At 37.4% G+C, this 24918-nt stretch overlaps 1 protein-coding gene across 2 annotated transcripts in view; it reads right to left on the reverse strand.

Annotated features, from left to right (window-relative positions):
* Nucleotides 1–24918, reverse strand: part of MSRA (methionine sulfoxide reductase A) — a 283999-nt gene that overhangs the window by 122874 nt on the left and 136207 nt on the right. For both annotated transcript variants that reach the window (XM_030489862.1, XM_030489865.1), the window contains exon 3: nt 24792–24911. In XM_030489862.1, coding sequence (XP_030345722.1) covers nt 24792–24911 — 120 coding nt within the window. The remainder of the gene's footprint in view (nt 1–24791; nt 24912–24918) is intronic.

Raw genomic sequence — 24918 nt, forward strand, 5'->3', positions numbered from 1 at the left:
CTGTGTCCTATAAACCAAGAGAAGTGGTCAATTCTTCATCTCCTGATGTTTTCAAATCTGATTTGACTTCCTTCTGGGAGAGACACTTCAGACAAATAGCATTTAAACTTAAAGGAAAAAGTTGTAGGGTTTAATAAAATAGTAACTGGATGAAACGTAATGACCCATGATATAAAAGATGTCAAATTAAATAATGCAGTGAGCCCTTACCAGTCTTAAATGCTGTGAATCTATGAGTGAATTGCCCCTCTTTTTCCTTTGTTCACTTAGCTTTCACAAAGTCTTTCTATCCCAAACACTGTTACCTGTACAAAGAGTTGGGACTTTTGTATTATCTCCTTTTCATCATGGTTGATGAGGTAGACTCTAACCTAACTACAATTTCTATATGATGTTTATATGGGTGAATTAAAATCTTTCAGCTACAGTGTTGGGAACAAAAAGACATTATATTGCCACATTTAAAAAGCTCTCATTTAAAACCCCAAATTTAACCCTAAACTTACACATCAGATGGACAGAACCTTTACATGCCAATAAATTGTGTTTACAGGCAAACTAGTTGTATGTGACACCAAGGAAATTCGATGCCAGGCTTATAACATGCAGCCTGTCTGAATCTGAATGTTAGATTAAGTGAATATAAAACAAAACAAGTGGTCATGCAAGTGAGAAATGCTAGCTTAAGGTTAGGACATATTAATTATGAAATTGATTAATATAATGAAGGATAAAATATGGAGGAAGTAATGGGAATCACAGAACCTTAGCCTCATAACTAACAGTAATCTTGTATTACTGAAAGCAATTTACATTGCTGTGGAGCCAAGAATTAGGTATAGCTGGTTTATATTGTATGTTTTCTGTAAGAATGGCACACTAAAATTGCTCTTACAAAAACTTTAAGTCCTAGTCTTGGAAACAAAAACGTATTTCAGGAACTCACATATGCAAAAAATCACAACGTATCTCATGAAAAGCAGTTTGGGGAGTGATAAGAAATGAAAGAAGGTCAAAAATTGGTCATACGAACACACAATGTACAATGACGATACTGCACTGAAGAGAGGTAGTTTTGAAAAATGTCACTGAATTTGTCACTTTCCTGGCTGGGACTGAAACACTTAATAGCATAAAGCAGTACAAAACATTCAATTTTCTTCCCTTGACTAGGATCCAAGCTTTGGAATAGTACAACAAGACACAGGGTCCATCATTTTTTATTCCAAATATGTTTATTTCCCTCTCCTCACAGAAAGCACAAGAAAATCTACTACTCGTTTCAAAGCCTTCCTAACAGCACAGTAACAACACAATATACAGTTTGATTTAATAATATATGTATAGCTTGATTTAACAACATATAGTTTGATTTAACTGTATATGAGCACTACAAATTGTTTGTATGTTGTTTATAAGAGGAGCTAAAATCCACAACACATTTATTATATTTTCCCCTCTCACTTTATATGGAAGATAATACAAGTTTTTTCTTTTATTTCATCACCTACTTTGATGTTCCTCAAAGTTCTGCATTTCACATGTGCATTTGTCTACCATGTAATAGGCAATAAGTATATCAGTAATACAGAAAAAAATCTAAAAAAAGGGAAAATATACTTCATTTTTTTTATAAAGAGTCTCCTTAGGAAAAACTATGCCCAAAGTACATGATGAACTTGCTATCAATAGTATAACACATCATGAATGCAAAGGTACTCATCTGATTAAAATTATTCGTATTAAAGGAAAGATTTAGATTCTGTGAGAATTCAATCCCAAACTTTCAGCTTAGGTTTCTATTGGATACTTTGGATTGAGTGAATTTAGTTTCCTCAGAAGAAAAAATATGTCATTCAGAACTTAAGTCCTTGTATTCTTCAGTCCTACTCATTGACTTCCCCTCATATTAATTCCTTATCTGGCATACTTGTGCACATTAGGCCAGATATGAAAACGTCTATTAAGGAATGTAACAAGGCTACTGTAACACAGCTGTGGAAAACTGAAATAGCATAAAAGACTGTCTTTTATTCACACATATTCTTTTCTATAAATGATAAACACATTGACTGGAATGGGTTGCCTAAGGAAGTTGTGAATGCTCCATCCCTGGCGGTGTTCAAGGCCAGGTTGGACAGAGCCTTGGGCGACATGGTTTAGTGTGAGGTGTCCCTGCCCATGGTAGGGGGGTTGGAACTAGATGATCTTAAGGTCCTTTCCAATCCTAACTATTCTATGATTCTATGATTCTATGATTTCTTGATAAGTATCAGGTATACAGGTCATTCTTGAACAACAGAAAGAAGGAGTATGGCAAGAGAAGAGAATTGGGCACAGAATAAGACTTAGGGGCATTCAACAAACTAATTGCCTTTTGCTTAGGGGTAAGACCTGTACCAAACTGCAACTCAGGCTTCTGCCACTAACTAAAGCACAGGAGTCACTGTACCACACAGCTTTAGCCTGTTTCTGTTATCATCGATTTCTGTGTCATACAGTTATGAATTTAGTAGCTCAGAAGATTGTTTCATTGCCAAACTCCTTTAAAAAAAATTAGATTAATGAAATTATGTTGACATTTTTTATCACAACAGATAAACACAGTGATATATAATATATATCCTGTTATCCATGTGCATGAAAAACTTTAAGGATAAAAGATTAATACTCGCTCAGAGTTGCACCACGCCTTTGTACTAAAGACTTCAAAGTACTTTCTAAATTTGGATTCCATTATCCCCATTTTGCAAAGCATAACCCACTATCACATTGTGCTCTTCATAATTAATTTTCCATAGATGCAGCACAATTTCCCTAAATACCACGAGCCCTGGGCTGACAGCATTTCTGTTCTTTTAAAACCCAAATGCAAAACCTTATCTAATATAAATATTTAGTGTGGGGCTAAGGGAAACAATATGATTGTGCCTAGATAATAATGTGGTATATATATGGCAATGCAATTTTGACTTCAGGCAAGAATTTCAAAAGGTAGTAATTTATGATTATAAATTATAAAAATGCTACCTTAGTTACTGTGGATGTTGGTAGATGTGAAGTCAGGCAATTGCTTTAGGACCTGTGTCATGTCCTTCTCTTGCTAAAGAAAGCAGAATCATAATAAAACCCACTTCCAAAGTGAAGTACCATAGGGCAAGAAGATGACTGCCAAATGAGGGAAGATGGTTGAAACATTGAAATTTGGTTTTAAAAAGCAGTGAATAAACCAAATGTTAATACAATCCCCCAAAAGCCCTGAGATATACAAATGACAAGGGTTTGAAAGGCAGGAAATTTCTGACCACTCCATCTGCCAGAAATAGAGGTAGCTGATTGCACAGAGCAAAGAATGACTCGAGATCAATCTTCTAGAGTCCATCGTAGTAGCACAGACTGCATAAATGGGTGCAAGAACCTAAAAACTCACTAAATCACACAATCACAACTGATTACAAAGCCAAAACCATTATTTCTAGATTGTGTTTCACTTTGCCTGAATATTCATGGAGACCAAGGAAATGATATTCCAGGACAACCACAAGCAGGCTCAGGAGTAAGGAGCTATGGAGATCCGAGTCTCCAGAAAAGAGTTTTAAGGGGAGATTCATTCACAAAAATAGCTGTAATATCCCAAACCAAAGCAGGGCTGGAGCTCTGCTCTCGTACAGAAAAAGCATAGATGGAAAAGAATATATATTTACAAAGAAAATGCCTGGACTCACTACTGAAATCCAGCTTCCATCTATTAAAGGAATATTTTTAATGCGAATTTAGCAGAAAACTAAATTGATTGATTTTTTGCTTAAAAGTTTACAGCTTTTAACTGCAAAGCCTCTGTAGTACAGTTATGCAACATTTCCTTAAATAAATGGAAGCCAAAGAACAATAGAGATGCAAAGAATATGCCAAGCATTGAGAACAACTTTGAAAAGGGATAAATGGAGGTAAATATAATACCAGGGACAACTATTTATAGCAAGCTCAGTGTAAGGAGTTGGAAAATATTAAATAATCTGGAACATAAAAAAGAAGAAATGAGAGTAAGATATTTTAGTACCTATTGTTTTCCACTAGAATACGAAAACTAGTTTTCTTCTTCTCTCCAGAGTGATTTCAGGAAAAGGTTACTGCTTCTAGGAGATCTCTGAATATAAGGTTAGATTTCTGAATCTGGACACCAACATAGCACTTAGAAGAAAACTGTACATATCTTAATAGCTGTAAACTGTAGGCTAGAATAATAAAAAAAGGATAAATTTCTGTATTTGTACTCTGAAAGCTTCTCTTTCATATCTAACTTTTATTAAACTAATCCGACAGTTATATGATATACATAAATATGATTTGGATTATTATTTGCCTCACAATTTCCCAAAAACAAATACGCAAAAAGCAGTACAGGCAACCTGGTTTCACCAAAGGCTTCTCCTAGACATCAAACTGGAAAGAGACAGTTTGGCAGAGAACTTCTTGATGACAAACAGACGTTCAGAGGGCTTCCAGCAAAAAGGAAACTAGGATAACAATTCAGCATTAATTTATACTAGACAAATACTTTTTAGTCCAGCAAAACTAGTAAAGAATTCTAGAAAGAAAGTTCTAAAAATGTCCAAGGAACCTGTTTTTCTGCAAAACCCTTTAACAGAAACAAACTATTGAAAGAGTTCAAAAAGATAAAGCAAGAGCTTAAAAAGATAAATTTTTGACAATTTATGTATCTAGAACACAGCTATGAGAATGTTGGGGAAAAGTGAGTAACATACATCATGCGTGTAGCGCTATGAAAGACCAATGACTGGACATGGAGACAAAACAGAGCACACCTCAAAATGCAAGCAGACTACAGATGAGACAGAAGAACTGCAGAGAAGTACCTTAAGGATCAGGGAAAAATCCCCAAGTACTAAAATTATATTCAGTTATTTTATTTACACTGCCCTGGCAAAACTGTACCTTCCCTTTAAGAACCTTTGAAATCCTTCTATTTCTTTTAAATATAAACTATAGCTATTGCCTCTGTTAACATGATATTCCTGAATAATATTGAGGGACAGGGCTAAAATATGCCCAGTATAATTATTGAAAATTGCAGTAAGGCCAGAGGCAGGTACATCAATCATGTACAGTCTTTGGTGGGTGGTACAAACGTCTGTGAAGAGCAAGAAAGGGGACTTCAAATCAGAAAAGTTGATTGGTTGGTAAAAAAAGAGATTTAGAAAACTTAAAACTATGATGATCAAATAAGTTTGAATACCAGGAAACTGCACAGAGCTCACTGCAAAAGTGTTAGCTATGGTACAACTTAAGGTTAATCAAGGAAATGTCATTGCAGTCTAAGCTATGCACTTATATTCTCTGCTTCTCAAAGAATTCCTATCTGATAAACAGAAACATTAAAGCTCTTGTAGCTGGTCTGATCTTGACGATGTCATAGCCTACAGCCTGGTAATCCGGATCTTCTGAAGACTAAGTCAGCAGCTGTTCTGGTCTTACCTCTCATCTGGCCCAAGGCAGCTCTTCGCTCACCATGAGGGACCCATCAATTGTTCTCCATTAACTGTAGATGGTGTTGAGGGACAATTGGGAAAATGCTTTATTTTCTTTAGTCATTAAGAGAAACCAGTGACACTACTGAGAGGTTCCTTGCAATCACACCTCCTGGGGACCCTACTGAGCGTACAACAGAGCAATGGGTTGTCTTTCTGTTAGAAAATCACATCTCCTCCCCTTCCTGCCTTACTTCATTATTATAATACCTGGCCATTACATTGCAAATTGTAGCTGCCATCCCACTGTGTAAGGTGCTGCACAAATACAGAATAGGAGACAGCCCTGCCACTCACTGAAACTGTTGGAAAGAATTCCAGATCACTAGATGATCTTTAAGGCCCCTTCCAATCCAAACCATTCTATGATTCTATTAACGGTTGCTTGACTGTAAGTTTATTTTTCCAACTGGCCTCATGAAGGCCCCTGTAATGAGAAGAGACAGCTTGTTCTATGGCCAACATCATCCGAGGCTACATGCACATTTTAGAATATCTCATTTCTGATTATGGTAAGTGGAATTCTTCATTCCTAGAATCTCACCCCGAGCATAAAACGCCACTTAGTGATGACAAGCATATTCTTACGGACACCGTGAAAAATATGCTGCACAGTGTCATAGGTTTCACAAAGACCATTAACCACTGGAAACAGATCAAATGCCAGCTAATATATTTCTACAGCTGCATGACCCATATTTGAGATCAGGTTTAAAAAATAAAGCAAGTAGATCGATCCTTAGCCTTTAATAAATCTTTACAGATACTCCACTTTTTGTGGCAAACCTTTTAGACATTATTAATTCTCACCCCAATTTTAATGAATGGCTGTGCCAATGCTTAACCTCAAGAAGTCATGCAAAATGAATTATTATTGATGATTAATTATGCTGTAATAGGGTAATAAGAGCAACCTTTATTTCAGCCACTGATAAAATTAATTAAAATTGACTCCAGTAAACAGTGGATTGTTTATACTGCTGCTTACATACAACAAAAAATATTTCTGCTTTTGGGTTTTTTTTTCATAAAATGTAAATGTTATACTTCATATTAGACCAGTGAAAGCATTTACCTCCCCCTTAAACCTAATGAGCATTCATTGTATTTGACTATCAACTATTTCTATTCAACCAGTCACAAAACAAGAGTTTCAAATTACAGGTCACTGGTATCCTTTCTAAAATTCCCATTTAAATAGGAGTATTTAAGAAAAGTAAAGAAAGGATTTTAATTCAAGTGAAACCAGTACTCCTTGATATTAAATCAGCCAAAAAAAAAATGCCCAATTTGGATGCCCAGAAGTACTTAGAAGACAATGACAAAAAAAGTAATTGTTAATCTATTAAAAACAAACAAAGAAACAAACACAGTAAAAAACCACACACAAATCAAACACAAACCAACAAAAAAACCCAACCAAATTTCAAGGAAGTAAAATATTCAAATAATGTGAATCACTGTGCTGACATTTCTATTTATTGTACATGACCTACTACTGTGAGATCTATTAGAATTTAATAGCATCAAATCTGGTAAAATGAGGGACGCAAATTTCTCTCTCACAGATACAACTCTGTGGAGATAAACTTTCGTATATTGAGAGGAGCTCTAGTCTTGCTAAGAGAGAGAAGCACAGGAAGATCCTGTGGCTAAATGATGAGGTTACATAAAATCCACCTGTAATAAAAAACAGTTTCTTAACATTGAGGGATAACCACTTGACATCATTTATCTTCTTCAGATATTTTTAATCCAAGCTTCTGTGCTGAATTCTATGGTCTGCAGACGCAGGAGGCCAGCAGTCATGGCGATCATCCACAGCACCAGAATCCACAAACCTATGGCTCTGTCCATCATTCCTTTCTTTCACAAGCTTTATTGAGAACATTACTTTTTTTAATGCTCAGCACTCATTATAGTTTCCAGATCTCATTAAAAAAATTACTATAGTCAACACTGATATTTATAGTCAACTCCCTCTATATAAGTAGCCAGGGGTATTCTCCATCTTGCTTCCAGTTTTGCCTTCCAATGAAGCACAGATTCCACTACAGTGAGGACACAATGGTCCAGTACCCTACATCTGGCTTATGTGGTACACACTGCAGATGAAGGAAAGGAAAGAGATATTTCCCCGTGACAGATGGATGATTAATGTGTTTTGCTCTTTTCATCTCTCACTTTATCTGCAGAAAAGTGAATAACTTTCCCCTGGGATCATCTGAGGATATTTAGTGAATTTTTCTGCCACTACTAAGGTCTTGTATGCTAGCTGCAGTTTTCCATTGCCTCCTTCTCGTATATGGCACACAGGACTACAGTTATCTGAGCTTCAATGTGGAACTAAGAGTGAATTGTAGAAGTGTGCTGTAGCCTGAAGATTAGATTATTTGGTGGCTCCCTTAAACTATGAACTGTGTGAAACTGTAATTACACATAAAATGACACTGACATTTGCATTTTGGGTTTGGGTTTTTTTTTTTCAGGAAGAAAGCCAGACTGTTCTCCAGTTCAAGGATGTTGAGAAACTAAGGAGGTCCACAGAAAGCTATCAAAATGGCAAGATGCGAAAAGACATGACCTGCAGGAAGATGAGTCTGTCAAAGAGCATGTTAAAGGGAAACCTAAATCCGACCTACAATATTTTGATGAGAAGTTACACCTATCATGTAGAATCACAGAATCACAGAATGGTTTGGGTTGGAAGGGACCTTAAAGGTCATCTTGTTCCAACCCCCTGCCACGGGCAGGGACACCTTCCACTAGAGCAGGCTGCTCCAAGCCCCGTTCAACCTGGCCTTGAACGCTGCCAGGGATGGGGCAGCCACAGCTTCTCTGGGCAACCCGTGCCAGTGCCTCACCACTTTCACGGGGAAGAACTTCTTCCTAAGATTTCATATCAATCTCCCCTCTGTCAGTTTAAAGCCATTCCCCCTTGTCCTGTCCCTACAGGCCCTTGTCAGAAGCCCCTCTCCAGCTTTCTTCTCAGCCCCTTTAGGCACTGGAATCTGCTCTGAGGTCTCCCTGGAGTCTTTTCTTCTCCAGGCTGAACAACTCCAACTCTCTCAGCCTGTCTTCATAGGAGAGGTGTAAACAAAATCTTCTTTCCTCAGCAGTGATGGATAGCATAGCAACTGACAGTGGCCATAAGCTTGGACATTAGGAGAGCCTTTGTCACCAGGAGGACAGTCCTGCAGTGGAGCACACTATGCTGTGCACTTCTGCAACCTTGGAGCTTTTCTTGACTTAGCGTGACAAAGCCACTGATGACCTAATCGAGTGTTGAAGATGGGAGTTTGGAGCAGACTTTCACATGTCCCTTCCAAAAAGCATTCCTATGATTCTACATCTTGACAATAATTATGGTAATAAATTACGGCTAGTTTTCTTCATTGTCCGTTTTAAATTTAGAGACTTATTCTGCATGACACAGTCAATTTGAACATACAATGAAAGTCTGGCATTTTAGTTAGCTTTAGCAGTATTTAAGACTACACATATATTAGCAAATTAATCAGTACCAGGAAACATTCCCAGGTACTGGGGATAGATATCTTCAAATGCAAGCTGTTGGAATGGTCACCTCCATGGCTTTGGGTCATGCTGTACATGTCTCTCTCCCCTCACTACTCGTGTGTGCATGCATACATTTGCACATATGTAATTACTGAGGTGGGAAATGAGTAAGGACCACCTGAACCCTTCCCAAAAATGGAGTTGAAGTGTGTGCGTGATGGATTCCCTGCGTGACAGGTTGTACATGAGCTAGCACAGACTTTTTCAGCACCTATAATGATAATAGGATCAGAAATGTGTGTCGGTGGAGGATGCATGGGTATATATACTCACATAAAATTAAGCTCTGTTCCATTTTCTCTCTTCCTAAGCCTGACAGAAGTCTCAACTCCACTATGCCCTGGACCAGCTGTTATCATTCACATAAGATACTCTCCTTTATAAATACACTGATCTTGTATATCAAATGCAGACTTAAAGAAGGGATTAAAAATTTAAAAAAAATCAAACAAACAAAAAACCAAAAACCTAACCACCAAACTTTCATTTAGCAAGCTTATATTAAAAATTAAAAGATGTTAATAAATACTGCGTCTATAAGCTGGTCTAAATCTATCTAAAATGCCCCACGGTGAAGTCTTACATCAGTTATTATTGAAACATTAAATGCTTTTCTTACAGGCTTACAGCAATCAATTTAACTTTCAGTCATCTTGTACCCATATGTGCTGCTCCTGTTGATGAAATGGCTATTAATAAAGGAATAGATGGCTACGAATTAAAGCAAGCTCTACTTAATCACATTAATCCAGAGTATGTTAAAGGCTTCAATTTTCTAAATAATTTTGGGCTTAATGCCTCTGAGATGGGCAGACTGTTCTATTGATGCAGCATCTGGTCCAATTTAAGCTGCATTGTGAAGGAGGAATTGTTAGGCCCTTGCAAAAATAAGGAAGACTGACAGTTTTAGGGATGCAACCAAAACTGCTACAGCTGAGACAAAAGATATTGCAAGATACTGAAAAAGACCTACAACAATTAAAAGGCAGCCCACTGCTCTGCAAATGCAACTCTACTGTTCAGTGAATTGTATATGATTAACTTACTCTTACTGATGGGATGAGTACTCCATACACTTAACCATCACTGTATTTTCCAGTCATTGAACATCCAACAGCTGCTGCTGTGAAATATGTTCACCTACCCATTACATTGGGTTACCAATTAGAGAGGAATTATTTAAAAGAGAATGGTACAACCACTAACACTATCCTTGCCTAAGCAGTAATTTCTGGCTTCAGGGTTTGGGTTTTTTTCCCCCAAGGGTTGCTTTTTTAGTATTATTTTGGTTGTGTCAAGGTAGTAGTTTTACAATGAAATAAGATTTACCTTGGCTTGTAGCACTGAAACACTGCTGCATTCAATTAAGGAGATGCAGACAAAGTGTTTTAAATACTTCTGGGGGAATTAAAACCTTCAGAGGAGAATTAGGGTTTTTTAGAACATTTCCGTGGGAGAAAGACTTTTTAAACCCCAATCTTCCTAGAAAGTCTCCAATGAAAGAAACAATATGGTACAGTCCATCCACTGGAAAAATACTATTACCGTTGCTATTTCATTTTTGTTATATTTAATATTGCAAAATTACCAAAGTTTTAGGGACAGATCTTTTTGTCAGTAACTTCATTAAAATGACAACAGTAACTCCAATGAATTTAATGCATTTGCACACTGTATGTAAGTACTGAAATAAGCCATCAATTTGCATTCTGCAGTGCTGTAAAAATCTATGTCTGAAAGCTTATTTCAATTAAAAATAGACTTTTAATGAAAGATACAGAGCAGGTTTGGGGGGCAGACATTGCATATATAATATGTGTTACTGCATACTGTAATATTTGGACAATTATAAAGTGCCCAGAAGAAGATTTTGTATGACACATTACAGTACCTACTTCTGTATCCTACAGAACTATAAAGGAACCAGAATTTTAAAATGGAGACTAATAGTTATGTTTAATGTAAAATGTTCTGATACATAGTTCCTTTTCAGCGGAATAAAATAATTTAGATATATAAATACTTAAATATACCAGTTGAAATTCTCTATGACTACAGGAGATAAAAGAAACTTTTAGATTTCCCCTTGTTACCTATGCTTTACTCCAACACTCAGTACCAAAAAAATCCACATAGCTGCAGATTTCAAGCACTTTATAAGATAAGATAAAGTATCCCTTTTTTTATAAATGAGGACAATAGGCAGGAAGAACTGAAGGTCATCCAAGTCAGCCTTGGAGCCAGGAATAGAAGGAAATCAGCAGAGTCCCAAGGTAGCAGCCCAGCTGAGGTGCTCCTCCTCCTTTCTGCAATATGTTCTGCTCCAGAGAGCTGCCAGGGAAAGTCCAGCATTAAAACTGCTTCTGAGGAATATGAAAGGTAAGAGCGACAAAAAGGAAGAAAGCACACACCAACCAAGACTGCAGTGCTGCATGACAGGAACTTCTGTTATCCATTTTCAGTGTAAGTGTAATTAAATGGGAAGATCTTCTCCTACCACATTCAGGGAGCAGTTTCATTTCCAGGAGGGGTTTCAAAAGAGGACAGGAAGGCTGCATTGCTGGTGTGACAACCACAGAGGTAGTTTAGGGATTCTTGGAAGAGGTGAGAAAAGATGGAGTTATTTTCTCATAACTTTCTGAAAAAGGTTATTTGAAAACGTTTTACCCGATCTTTATCAAATACTATGGGAGCAGTAGTTCTAATAGATAAGTTGTTCCTCAAACTCCAGGCTATTCTTCTAATGAAGAGCTATTAAATAGGCCTAAGTACAAATAAATAACAACTTATTGTGCCAGTGATATAAAAAGAATTCATATCTAGGTATAACACTATGGCAACAGCTTTTGTAAGACACTCTTTGACACTGCAGCAGAGCTCCTGTTTAACAATTCAGTTTCAGAAAGATGAGAATAAAGGAGGCAAAAAGCAACTGATATCCCTGCTCATAGCTCAGTTGTTTTGATTAATTCTGCCCTCACACGATATATGAACATATCATGTGTAGACAAATCCTATTTCATGGTAACAATGAGTCTGCATTGAGAAAAGTCTATTATCATATGGAAAATAAGGGAATTAGAGAAGAATAGAAGGTGGTAAATAGATGAATATGCAGTAAGCCACTTGGCTTTATACTCAGGTGGTCTCCAGAATTTGCCTTCCATATCTGTTGTGACACTATTTCTGCACCTTTAGTAGATCACAGCTGCCTATTACATGAGCAGTACCAACAAATGCAGTTTTGCTGCAAAATTTTACCCTTTTTAATTAATAATTTTCTTTTCCATAGCTGCCTGAAATAGTCATCCTTCAGACAGGCTTTAGAAATAATTCTCTTTATTATGCAAAGTTCCTTAAATTCCCACTGCTATATAAAAGATACTACTAATCATTAGAGACTTTGGTGAAGTTCAGAGTGTGTGAATCTCTGAGAAAGACCAGGAAAAGTATTTTGCTCTTCCTAGTTAATTAGATCTGAAACAGTGGGAGTTGGTACCAAACCATTGCACACCTTTGGCGTGATAGCCCTGGGGAAGGTTGATGTGTGGATCCCAAATGGCTCTCAAAATAAGAGACACACATCTCCTGAGAGCATCCTAACTACCAGCCTAGAGGATATGCTCAGGAAGCACATTTGTTACTTGTCCTGATGAAGCAAGGCCACTGTGTAGCCACAAATGCAATGGTATAGAATCACAGAATCATTTAGGTTGGAAAAGAACCTTAAGAACATCAAGCTGTTAACCTGGCACTGCCAAGCCCACCACTAAACCATGTCCCTGAGTGCCACATCTACACATCTTTTAAATACCTCCAGGGATAGTGGCTCCACCACTGCCCTGGGCAGCCTGTTCCAGTGCTTGACAACCCTTTTCAGAAGAAATTTTTCCTAATATCCAATATAAAACTCCCCTGGCATAGCTTGAGGCCATTTCCTGTTGTCCTATTGCTTGTTGGTTGGAAGACTGACCCCCACCTTGTGGCAACCTCCTTCAGGTAGTTGTAGAGAGCGATAAAGTCTCCTTTTCTCCAGGCTGAACACCTCCAGTTCCCTCAGCCACTCCTCGTAAGATTTGTGTTCCAGACCCTTCACCAGCTTCTTTGCCCTTCTTTGGACACCCTAAAAGCAGAAGCTTGTTTTCTTCTACTGATTAGGGCAATATGCGGTAGGGAGGAGGAAAGAAAAAAGGGTATGGTCCTGGAACCTGTTCTCATATTTAACATCTTCTTTTATACACTTTGCAACGTTTTCATGCCAGATACATTGGTGAGAAGCCAAATCTGGGACCTCTGCTTTTTCCTCTACAAGAATTCGATCTCTTTTGCTTCTGTACCACCACATTTACAGTTTGGATCATGTGTTGCTGCTCATAAGAAAGCAGAAGGAAGAGGTCCCCTCCCCATCCAAAAATCCGATCTACTTAATTCATGCAAATTGGATCCTACTTTCTTTGTGCTTTCAACCTAGGTACCTAAATTCAGCTCACAGTCTAAGGACCAGATCCCAGTCTATATTAATTTTAGCTTCACTTAAAGGCTTCTGAATGGATCACAAAGGCAAGCTGAGAGATTGCACTGTGAGTGGAGAACTCATTACACATTACTCCTCCCTTTGAACATCTTTGAACACCTGCAGAAGGGCTAAACTGTCCCTGAACAGAGACGAATGAGGTAAGAAATAAAATGAAGCCATTTGTTAAAACAAAATAAATGAAGCAGTGAAAAATAATGGTCCCATCTGTACCTACCAGTGGTTCGGGGTCAGTTCTACTGAAGAAAAGAGCAATGCCAAAAACTAGGAGAATGAAAAAGAATCCTAACCACTTTCTTCACCATATTCAGTCCATTCAGAAAATAATAACAATAATAATAATAACAATATTTGCACTCTTGCAAATCTCTGCAGCTTCAAAGCATTGCACAAACAGAGCCTAATCAATGAAAGAGGAACTTCTTTTTCCAAGACACATTTGCTACTCAGTGGCCACTTTTCTATCTTATCATCATATTAACAAACTGAAACAAATTTCTTCCTGATGTAACACCACTGACATCAGCAGAATTATGTCTAGGATCAATTTGGCCCAATTTATTACTTTCTTCATGGGTGATGAGAGTATTATAATGGTGCTCCACTTGAGTTGGAACAAAGAATCTTCACAGCATTCAGCACACATAATGACATGATTAAACCCTGTATCCTTTCCTGAAAATCTAAAACACTGTAATTATAACACAAAAATAAAAAAAAAAAAAAAAGAAGTAAACAATGCGTAATCATGGTGCTTGATGACAATGCAAACTTTCAGTTTAGTACATAGTACCTGTCACCTTTCTGGAATAAATAAAGTCATAGCCAGAATAAATTACGACCTCCATAATAATACAGGCTAGAGAGCCTCCTTTAAACCAGAGTCTCCCTTTCAGGAGCAACACATTCTTTCATATCAGTGAGGTGGTTAACTCAGGGCTAAGCTGAACATATTTTAGAAAGATAAACAAATCCTCAATAAAAGCTTCACAGTGACGGCAAATTTTTACCACGTTTTGGAATCTCTCCTAACCTTTATAATTAAGGAGATGCATCTTAGTCAAGGCTGCCAGCTATAATGTATGTTTTAGCCTCAATGCGTATTTCTGCTGTTTATCTGGCTCCTAAGCTGAACAGAACAGTTACTCTGCTTGCAGAGGAGCAAGATAAAACAATTGCTACAGCTCCCTGCAGCAATTCAATGTATGAGTACCTGTAAAGTACTTGAAAGGGTCTCCATTTCCTCTGCTTTCCTTGAACTTGAAAGGAGCCTTAGTGGGGGAGGTCAAAGTTTTGTGACAGGGCCATGAAGGGCTCAACAATGCCCATGGGTGATGAGGCCTGTCTCCCCAAACAACCCTTCAGAGAGTGTCATGCCTTGCCCAATGTGCCTAACTACTCCCTGCTACTACTCCTGGTACTAGCCCCAGCAGCCTCCCAGTTATGCTGAAAGGTTTCTACCATCTCCACCTAACTACCCCTGAGAAGTTTCTCAAGTGAACACAGGCACAGCCTACCATCCCTTTAACACAAATGTGTTGAGTATCACCCATTAAGGTTAGACTTGTTCCTTTGACTTCCTCAAGTTCGAAATGCTACTACCTAAGGACAGCCAAAGCTGCACCTCACCAGTGGGACACCACAAATGCTCAGTGAGCTGACTTCAAGATTTTGGTGACAGCAGCCCTCTTCATCCTACCTCTCCCAGAGGTGCTACAATAGATGCTATCAAATGCTTCAGTGCCAGGTGACAGGAATGCAGCCCTGTTTTTGATGGCTGGCAAAATTCCTGAGAAGGACAGTCATAGTCTGTATTACACTTCAGTTTAAAACCCAGTAACAGCCTGGGAACCCAAGGACAATATAGTTGAAACTGCTTTCTGTTCACTTATTTTCCACTTCTAGGCAGTGGCAGGTATGTACTGGTATGCTGAGATGATGGCTCATCATATTAATTAAAATTCTCTTATAGTTTCTTCTGATTTTTCCAACTGTCTGCAGCAATCTGTTGTCTTTTCTCTTAGTCTTAGATAGAAGAAAGGATCTTTTTTTCCCTGTGCTTTAACCATCAAGGTTATAGTCCATGCCAAGTCTAGCATTCAAAACATTTATGACACTTTTTTAATATTTCTGTTCTACTGCAGTACTGTTTTAGCAGGAAGCGAACTGTATAGACTTTATGGAAATGTGGCATTAGAACAGAATCACTCGAAGGCATTTCAGCTACAATTAACATTTTTCACTCCTTGGAAAGAAAATAAAAATAGTTTCTAATTCAATCGCTTCACTGAATAAACACTGCATAGAACCAAGTGGGGACTAGTAGACAAAAAATAAGGTTAGCCGCATGTCAGAGTTGCTTTTTTTCCCAGGCAGATCTGTGTATTAGCACTGTGGGCACATGCGTATGCAAGCACTGCCACGATATATTTTTGCACTCAGTAATAGGTATAGAAACGCCTTCAGGCATACACCAGATGCAGAGTCAAGGAGGCAAAGCTGGAAATTCCTTCTCGCTTCTTCCCAGCCCCAGCACTCCTAGGATCCACCCAAATCCACACTGCTTATTGGGTTTCATTCCCAGACATATTGATACCTGGCTGCCATAAAATAACCTTTAGCAAAATATCGTTTAACTATAACAAGTTTTACTTGACACTTCCTGCACAGATTCAGCACTAAGAGTTAATGAAACCACAATTTCCCCTCATATTTGTAAATGCCAGAAATAAAATCATATTACAGAAATGGATAAACAAATTAATACAGAAAAGGTCATCAGTGATTATTAAACTGTGAGGTATTATGAAGACAAAACTCACGCAAACTTTCGCTGAAGTAGATTGTTAGATTAAATGCATACTTGATGTGAAACAACACAGCAGTTATATTTCAACTAGTCAAATACCTTCCCTTTATTTTCTCCCTTTTTTGAGATTTTATAATCCAGAAATTCCCAGAAAGATAAATAAAAAGGGGATTTTTTTGATTCCTGAGTGAAGACTGAAACAAATCTTTGAGTGTCCCAGCGCTTAGTCAAGCAATGGCTAACATATTTCATTAAACAAATCTTAGATCTTGGGGTCGAGAAAAGAATGATCCACCCTCCCTCCTGCGCATGGTAGGAGCACACAGGTCCCACACAGGAAGATACAATTTTTGTATAGGATCTTGAATTCAATTAACAAAAAGTAGAAGGAGCTCATGTATCAGTTGTACCTCAGTTATCTTTTGTCAGAAGGATCCTGTGTGGCTTTTGGATTATTCCTTGAGCTCTGGTGGTTAAGATCTCTGCTGCAGTGTTAAACAGGTATAGCTGAGTCCTACAAATCAGTTACGAAGGCTGTTGCACCCTATTTTGTGGGGAATTTTCCTACCAATGGAAATGGCAGATTTTCTATCACTTTGGATATTCAAACAAAAATTGAATAACAGTCTTTTCAGTAGCTTGGGATTCATAGCTTACTATTGTGATTATAGTAGTACTTAGGGCATCCAACCTGACAGCATACAAACAATAAAGTGATAGAGCCTACTTAGCCATAGGCTTTCATACTTCATGCAGAAATTTGTAGATGGCATCCTATACCATTTCTTACACCAGAATTGTGTCCCGATCACAATTTACAGCCTCTCCTAGCTTTACAATCTCTGTTTTTCTAGTGCACCAAAGCATTTGAAAAATTTTTTTCTCTTCTAAAAAGAATACACCTGCAAGGGATGTACTCAAGTCTTAGCCCACAGCAAATCCAGGAGCAACTCCGTGAACTCCTTTAAGCTCTGGCTTTCTCCAAATTGTTCTCAAAGCATTCTTTATCCTGTTGTTACTTCACATTAAACACAGAAACTGTGGCTACAGTGCACTGCAGCCACCATAAAGACCCCAAACGTTCTGCCTTTCCTTTCACTGGACCAAATTCTTGTCTTACCTATGGACCACATGCTTCTCATCTAGGCAAACTCATGTGAGAGTGCGTGAGTCTGCAAACATAAGACAGAGGAGAACTTGACTATCATAATTTTGCTTATTAAAAATTGAGATACAATAGTCCTCATGGGCACAGCTGAGCAAAAAGAAGGAAGTTGAACTCTTGTAATTAGATATTCCATAATTCATCCAAGACATAGAAAATGCACAGGTCACTTGTAGAATAATTCAAAATCTTATTCATCTTCATGAAACAGTACTCAATTTACAAACTTCTATATGCCAGCATCGAAACATGTTCCATAAAGGGAGTAAGCCAAAGTGGGTTATGTTTACACATAGTAATTTCAGAACTCTCCTGATTTCAGGAAAAAATAGATTCTCAGAAATATCCATATTACCCCCACAGCATTTCAGTCATGTGCCACTAAAGGAATGAAGATTTCACTGGAGGAATAGGCAGTAGAAGCAGCAAAATAAAATAAACACATCACAATTTACAAGAAATATAGGGAAAACAAAAACACATTCTACCATCTGCTTTACTTCCAGAGGATGCTCTGGAATAGCTGTAGCTTCTCCCTGCTTTCTTCCATCTCTGATCTCTATGTCTTATTACAATCTTTTGCTTGTTGTTTTCCTCTTACTTTTGACTTCTAGTATCAGTTTGCACAAGGTACTTCAAATATTACATACCAAGAATGGTTCTCATGGAAACAAATAGCCACAGGTGACCTCAATGGAATTACCACCTGTAGTAATCAATACTTCTGGGAGGACAATTTGGTAGACTGAGTAGGCTGGCCTTGATATTTTCCTTTTTCAAGTGTCTCCATAGGAAAAACAAAATGTAAGAAATATCCACTAGCCATAATGACAACAGTGAGCCTTTGATAACACCATCTTTTTCACAAATATACCATGTTCCCATGCCTAAAATGAGAAGCAGCCTCCTGCTGCATCTTCTTCTGTTTTCAGGCACAGTAACATAGTGAACACCACAGCCCAATCCTGCATGGAGTCTCTTCTGAAAATGAAGGTCCTCTGGGAATTTAGTGTAGGCTCCAGGTCAGAAGATTTTGTCTTTGACTTTTCTGTAATGGCTCTTTCAACCTCTGGGGCTATCACATTTCCATCTTATATATATCTTTAATAAAACCAGGAGATGAGAAAGACGGAAACAACACATCTCAGTGGAATACAATTCAAATAAAGTTGTTAATAATAAATAATATATTTAGTATTTATACTGCTACTGCAACCTAAGCTTGTGATTATGGGCAATGCAGAGATAAACAGATAAAAGGAACAGAGGATAGCAGTGAGGCTATTAGGATTTTAAATTTGCCACGAGGCATAATCAGGTATCTAAATAATAAATAATAAATATCAGTTTAATTTCTTCAAGCCTGAATCAGCCAAGACATTAGCCCTGAGAAGTCAAATTCTGAAATGGAAACGTAAACTTAACCTTGATTAAAGATGTAGCAGAACTACCTAAGCAGAGCAGCTACCATCCCTTGTGGGCAGTGAGCTTTTTGCTTTTCAGACAATGGTTGGTAGTATTTATTCTGTTTTTTATTTTTAAATGCTGAATCTACAGAATACATTTCTGTATCCTAGTATTCAAAGGAATAATGAAATTTTCTTGGTCAACAAGAAGCTCTTCTGTTGAAAAAGAACATGTCAATAATGTCAACGTAGACAATATTCTAGCCAGAACTGCAATATAGCAGGTGACTGAAATTCAATGCATCTGTTATATTTCTTGTTGCCAAGGTTTTAATGTTGCAGCAGCATCTGCTATCACCTTTCCAAATGATTTTTTGAAGTTAAATTGGTACATTCATTTTATTTCATGACTTAGCAGTTGTGTAGAGGACAAATTATAGTTTATAGGGTTATACCAAGGTTTTGTCTGCACACCTAGGAGGATCCTAGGACTACAGTCTCATGATTAGAGAGACACCACTTATTCTACCTGTGGCCCAGTTAATAAAAACTATGTCTTTTCTACAAAACCCTATTCTTCAATTGCTACAAAAATATACAAAACACTAATATCCACAGTACATGACTTAGATCAATACAGTACTTTTTACTTTGATTGGCTGACCTTTCCAGGTGAACTAGGCAAAAAAAAAAAGAGGAGAGGTGGAGCAATTGGCCAATTGAATCAAGGCACGTTGTACAGATCAAGGGCATGGTGAATACTGCTATTCTTCACAGAATCTATAAGTCATTAAAATTCCTATATCCTGTTCTTATAAGAAAAAAAAGGACAGACAAAGGCACAACGGGAATCTATTCTCTTGACAGCAATTTAATAATAAAAGAAAATGTTCTGAGCCATTCTCATTACTGCATGGAAACTTTAATCTTGTGGACTTAGTATCTGTTCATGGAAACCTTCAGATCCCTTCATAAGCTACAGAAAGTGAAGGGAATATTTGTAGTTTAATTATACATTTAAACATTTCAGAGAATCAGACCCACTTTGGAATAGTGTTGTTGTGTCTAAATGAAGGGCTTTCCAAGTAACATAAGGCACTGTCTCAACACACTGGTAATTTGTTATAGGACATTCCTAGAATCACAGAATCAAAGAATGGTTTGGGTTGGAAGAGACCTTAAAGCTCACCTAGTTCCACCTTCCACTAGACCAGGTTGCTCAAAGCCCCATCCAGTCTGGCCTTGAACACTTCCAAGGATGGGACACCCACGTTCATTTGTATTTTGTGGAGAATGGGAAATCTGAGAAGGAAAGAAATATTTTCCCATATATTTATTTTGTCTATATTGCTATTAATAACTCATGAAAAATGCTAGTCAGATTTTCTGTTGTTGGCTCTAATGATCATGCTGTTTATGCATGATAATGTCAAATAAACCCCACATCTTGGAGTCAAACCCTTTGCATGCACTTCCATTCTTAAAGCAAAAACATACTAACCATCAACTTGCTGTGGACTTCACTGGTTGTCTTACCCTTTCCTTCAAGTATAACTAAGATGAAGTAGAAATGGAATTAACTTTGTAAATCACCAACTGACCAAAGGGATAGGAGGTAACAGAGCAAGAAATTAATTTTGCCTTTCTCCACTCTCTTCCATCAGCTATTTATTTAGAAGTCTTCCAGATGACCTTTGGAAGCCTAGACATTTTAAGGACAACTGGAACTCCTACATAGAAGAATCAGTAAAAAAACTAATTGGTACGCAAGAGGCAATACTATATCTCAGAAAAATGTGGGTTTGCTGTACGGGAAATGTGAAATAACTTCACAATCGATATTTTATGTAACTCAAAGCCAAAACTAAGTCCATGTGGCATACTTCTATATCGCATTGTTCATTATTAAGAATTGTAATTTGTGTACAAGAGAATATGCTTCAGAAAAGTACTGAGAATTGTATAGATTATAAATTGGCTTAACTAACTAACTATACTGTTATATTCACTAAGCCTTCTAACTAATATTGGATAATAAACAGGCGTATTCATCTATTTTTCTTACATTCTAGTTGCTGAAGATAAACAAAGAAAAAACTCAAAACAAAATAAAATGACCTGCTTAGATGTTAACAGCTTGAACCATAAGCTTATAAACTGACCTGTTTTTAAGAAAATCATTGTTAGCTGCATATTTTTATGGTAATTGTACATAACCGTTTATGAATAACAACAGCAGAGTTTTTCCCTTCTGATTTCAGTGCCACTTGCGTTATGCAGATTTCAAAAAGCTTATGAATATACAGATAAACAGAATTGTTCTGAACATCTGTAAGCAAAATATGAAAAGCTGTTTCAAACTGAATGAACATCCTGGGTTCTCTAATGCTGGCCAAAACTAGTCTATTTATGTATTAGGCTTATGCTCTGAAAATAGCTCAGAATCGTTTACACACTCCAGAATGCCTTTTCAGATTTTTATCTGTATGGTTGTCACCACAAAATGTAAAAACAATTTTACAGCACTGTATTCATAAGCTTCAAAGTAATTCAGTTATATCTCTTGGACATCAATTTAGCAAGGCAATAGCATATCAACTGCTAGGAAAATCTTCAAATGACCTGTCCCATGACTGTACAGGGTAATACTAACCTGACCCTTTCAAGCAGAATCATGAATTTTCTACCTCCCCAAAGGAGAGGTGAATCATGCACTTCTTCATGGCTTATGAGGTTGGAGGTTTGCCCTTAGGGGCTTAAATTTCCATGGGGAACCAACATAGTGTTGTAACAGTACAGCCATGGTTTGGGTGCTGTAGGAGAAACGGTGTCCCCTCACATAGATTAATAGTAGGTCTGAGGATCACTTTTGCTTCCCAGTTAAGGCTAACAAATAAAGATCACGGGAAAAGACTGGAACACAACCAGTGAGGAAAACAGACCTGTATTTCTTTGAAGCAGCACAACATTTTCTTACTAGAAAATATACTAAGAGCATGAAGAGAACAAAGAAACATCATTTTCTTGTTTTCTACAGAAGATGATACTCAGGTTTAGTATAAAGAGTGAAGCTGACAATGTGCTTTTAGAAGAAGTGAGAAATGTTTAATCCAAGGAATTGTTGCTTTTTTTCTTCAGAGTAGAGTGCCAGAAAGGTGTTGGACTAAAATAACTTTCCTGCATGAATTTTCAGGACTGCACGGGCTGAAAGCAAAGCTCAAAGACTTGCCAAGTGGATACTGTTTAGAAGGCTCTGATGTCCTTGCTAGAGCTGGATCTAGAGGACATGTTTGTTAAATGTTTATCATAGGTATAATCTTGCCAGTATAGATGAATAAGAAAGTTACAACCGCAGTGCGTAACAGGAGCCTACTATTTCATAAGAAGAACTGTTCTCAGTGAAAACTATGGCAACCAGAAGCAGTCAGATGGCAATGTCTTAAGGGAGCTTGTGAGATCTCTCTTTAAAGAGACATCCAAAAAACATGTTCAAAGATGGAGGGGGGGGGGGGAGAGAAGAAAAAGGAAAAAAAAAAAAACCCAACCCCAAAACAGAATAAAATTAGAATAAAATAGGGCTAGAAGACAAGTAGGAAAAAAAAAAGCATGCTGAAATCAGTAAATTCTGCAACTCAGCTCAGCTGCACAACCAGGAACAGAAATGTGTAGCATATACACATCCCATTTATGTTCAGACAAGGCTATGAAATATGTGCATATGTTTCTGGATATCTCTTGAGTAAAAATTCCTCCAGTGTCCAGCATCTGGAGGAATATAAACATTCATAATGCAAATGTGTATAAAAACAAGCACTAGAAAAACAACCTCAGCAGTGGTTTTGCACTACAAATCTAACTAAAACAACTATCTAAAAATAGACTTCAAAGATTTTTCCTATTTCTTTATTCCAGGATTCTTATTATTTAATTAACATTTTAATTTTTGTTCACTATTGAAAAATGCAACACTTTTAAAGTAGCTATAAAAAGCTTTTAAGGTACCTCAGTCAAACACAAAGCTCATTACTATCAACCTATTCTGAAATATAAAACTAGCCTATACTGCACAGAACTGAAAGAGATGGTACATTTTTTCTACTTCCCTGGCTACGCCATCTTGCCCTGTGTCCACATCTCCCCTTGGCCAACCACCAGCACTCCTTACCTTTGGAGAAACACTCCACAGCCCATTACACCCACCCGCGGTGTACTGGAACTGTGAATGAGTTGGGAAAGTGAAATTGTGCTGCATATCCCTATTCTATACAAATCATCTAATTATTTAATACCCAGGCCATTAAACAGAGTGGACGATAATTACTAGATAGGTCTTGACCACATATGCTTACAAAAATTACAGATAGTGCAGGCAAATGATGAAAGTACAAAATACAAGACTGCAGAAGGATTAGGAAGTAATGGATCATTTGGACAAATAAGACAGACACCACCAATCCTTCCATAGATGACACTTCTCACTGCCATGTCTCGCAGGAGTTCTGGGTATCTACTTACTAGTTAATTCTAACACATGGTGTCCTTTTTTTTTTGTTTTAGATATTTTTAAATCTCTATACATTAAACATTTGCACTCAATTGCATGCCTATTCTCCCTAAGCTAGAAGTTTTGTTTAGCATGTATAAGGAAATTTCCAATTAGTGCAGTATTGTCTATTAAACAAAGGCATTTGGACAATGCCCTTAATAATATGCTCTAAGTTTTGGTCATCCCTGAAGCGGTCAGGCAGTTGGACTAGATCATCATTGTAGGCCTCTTCCAACTGAAATATTCTATTCTACTCTACTCCTACTCTACTCTACTCCTACTCTACTCTAACTCTATTCTATTCCACCTTAAAACACATCTTTTCACTTTTTTACTATTTTCAGAAAGATTCTGCTTTTGGATGCCTTGCAGCACTTCTGCACAGTTCCTAAAGTGTCCATTAGTTGTTTGTGCCACTAAACTTTTTATGCTCTTTCTGTCAAGCCTATAGGACAGATTGTCATTGAGAACAGTGTATCAACTTCAACATTTGGCATAAAAAATGTTAACAAGAAAATAAACCAAAAGAAAACCTCCAAGCTGTTCTCCACCAGTGAGTATCAGAAAGGAAGAATTTGCTTTAACAGCAGCATTAGTCAGTTGGCTGGCAGTGGTTCTGTGTTTTAGACCACAGAAAGAAACTCTATTGGGTGTTAGTACTGTAGAAGGATTAGTACACAAGTGCAATGAAAAATAAATGCAAGGTTTCACATAGAAATGAGAGGATGCCGTGCAATGAATTGTATGAAAAATAAGAAATTATTAAAAATAAAGCAAATGAGAAATTCAGACTTCTCTGTACAACCTCTTGGTTATATGGAAAGAATAAAAAAACAATGTGCGCTTTCTAATTTTTGTTCATGCTCAGATACAGACAAAAGTAAAATCAAAACTTATGCTTTTTCTAAGGAACCCTTTTGCATAATTTGAAACAGAATTTATTTCCTCCAGAATTCTTTTGGTTTTTTTCCAGAATATTTGTACATACATTAACTTATTAATTATTAGAAGACAACGATGGGATAAGTATACCACAGATTTCATTACAGTTTAGGATGCAAGGCCAATACCCAAGTTGACTAAATACCAAACTTCTTTAGTCACTTCTTTAGTCACTGCAGACACTCACTTTACTGTTCATTGTCACCCATAATCTGACAGGATTCTACTCACAATCCTTAAACACCAAAGAGGAAGACTTACCTGAACAGACCTCTTTGTAGGTAGGATTTGGAGTATACCCTCCTGCATAACCCACTTGAGTAGAGTAGACTCCCTTCTGTCTCCAAAACTTCCTCTCGGCTCCCCAGAAACAGCCCATGCCTGAATA

The sequence above is a fragment of the Strigops habroptila genome, chromosome 6, assembly GCF_004027225.2.
Source record: "Strigops habroptila isolate Jane chromosome 6, bStrHab1.2.pri, whole genome shotgun sequence".
In the NCBI taxonomy this organism is placed as follows: Eukaryota; Metazoa; Chordata; class Aves; order Psittaciformes; family Psittacidae; genus Strigops; species Strigops habroptila.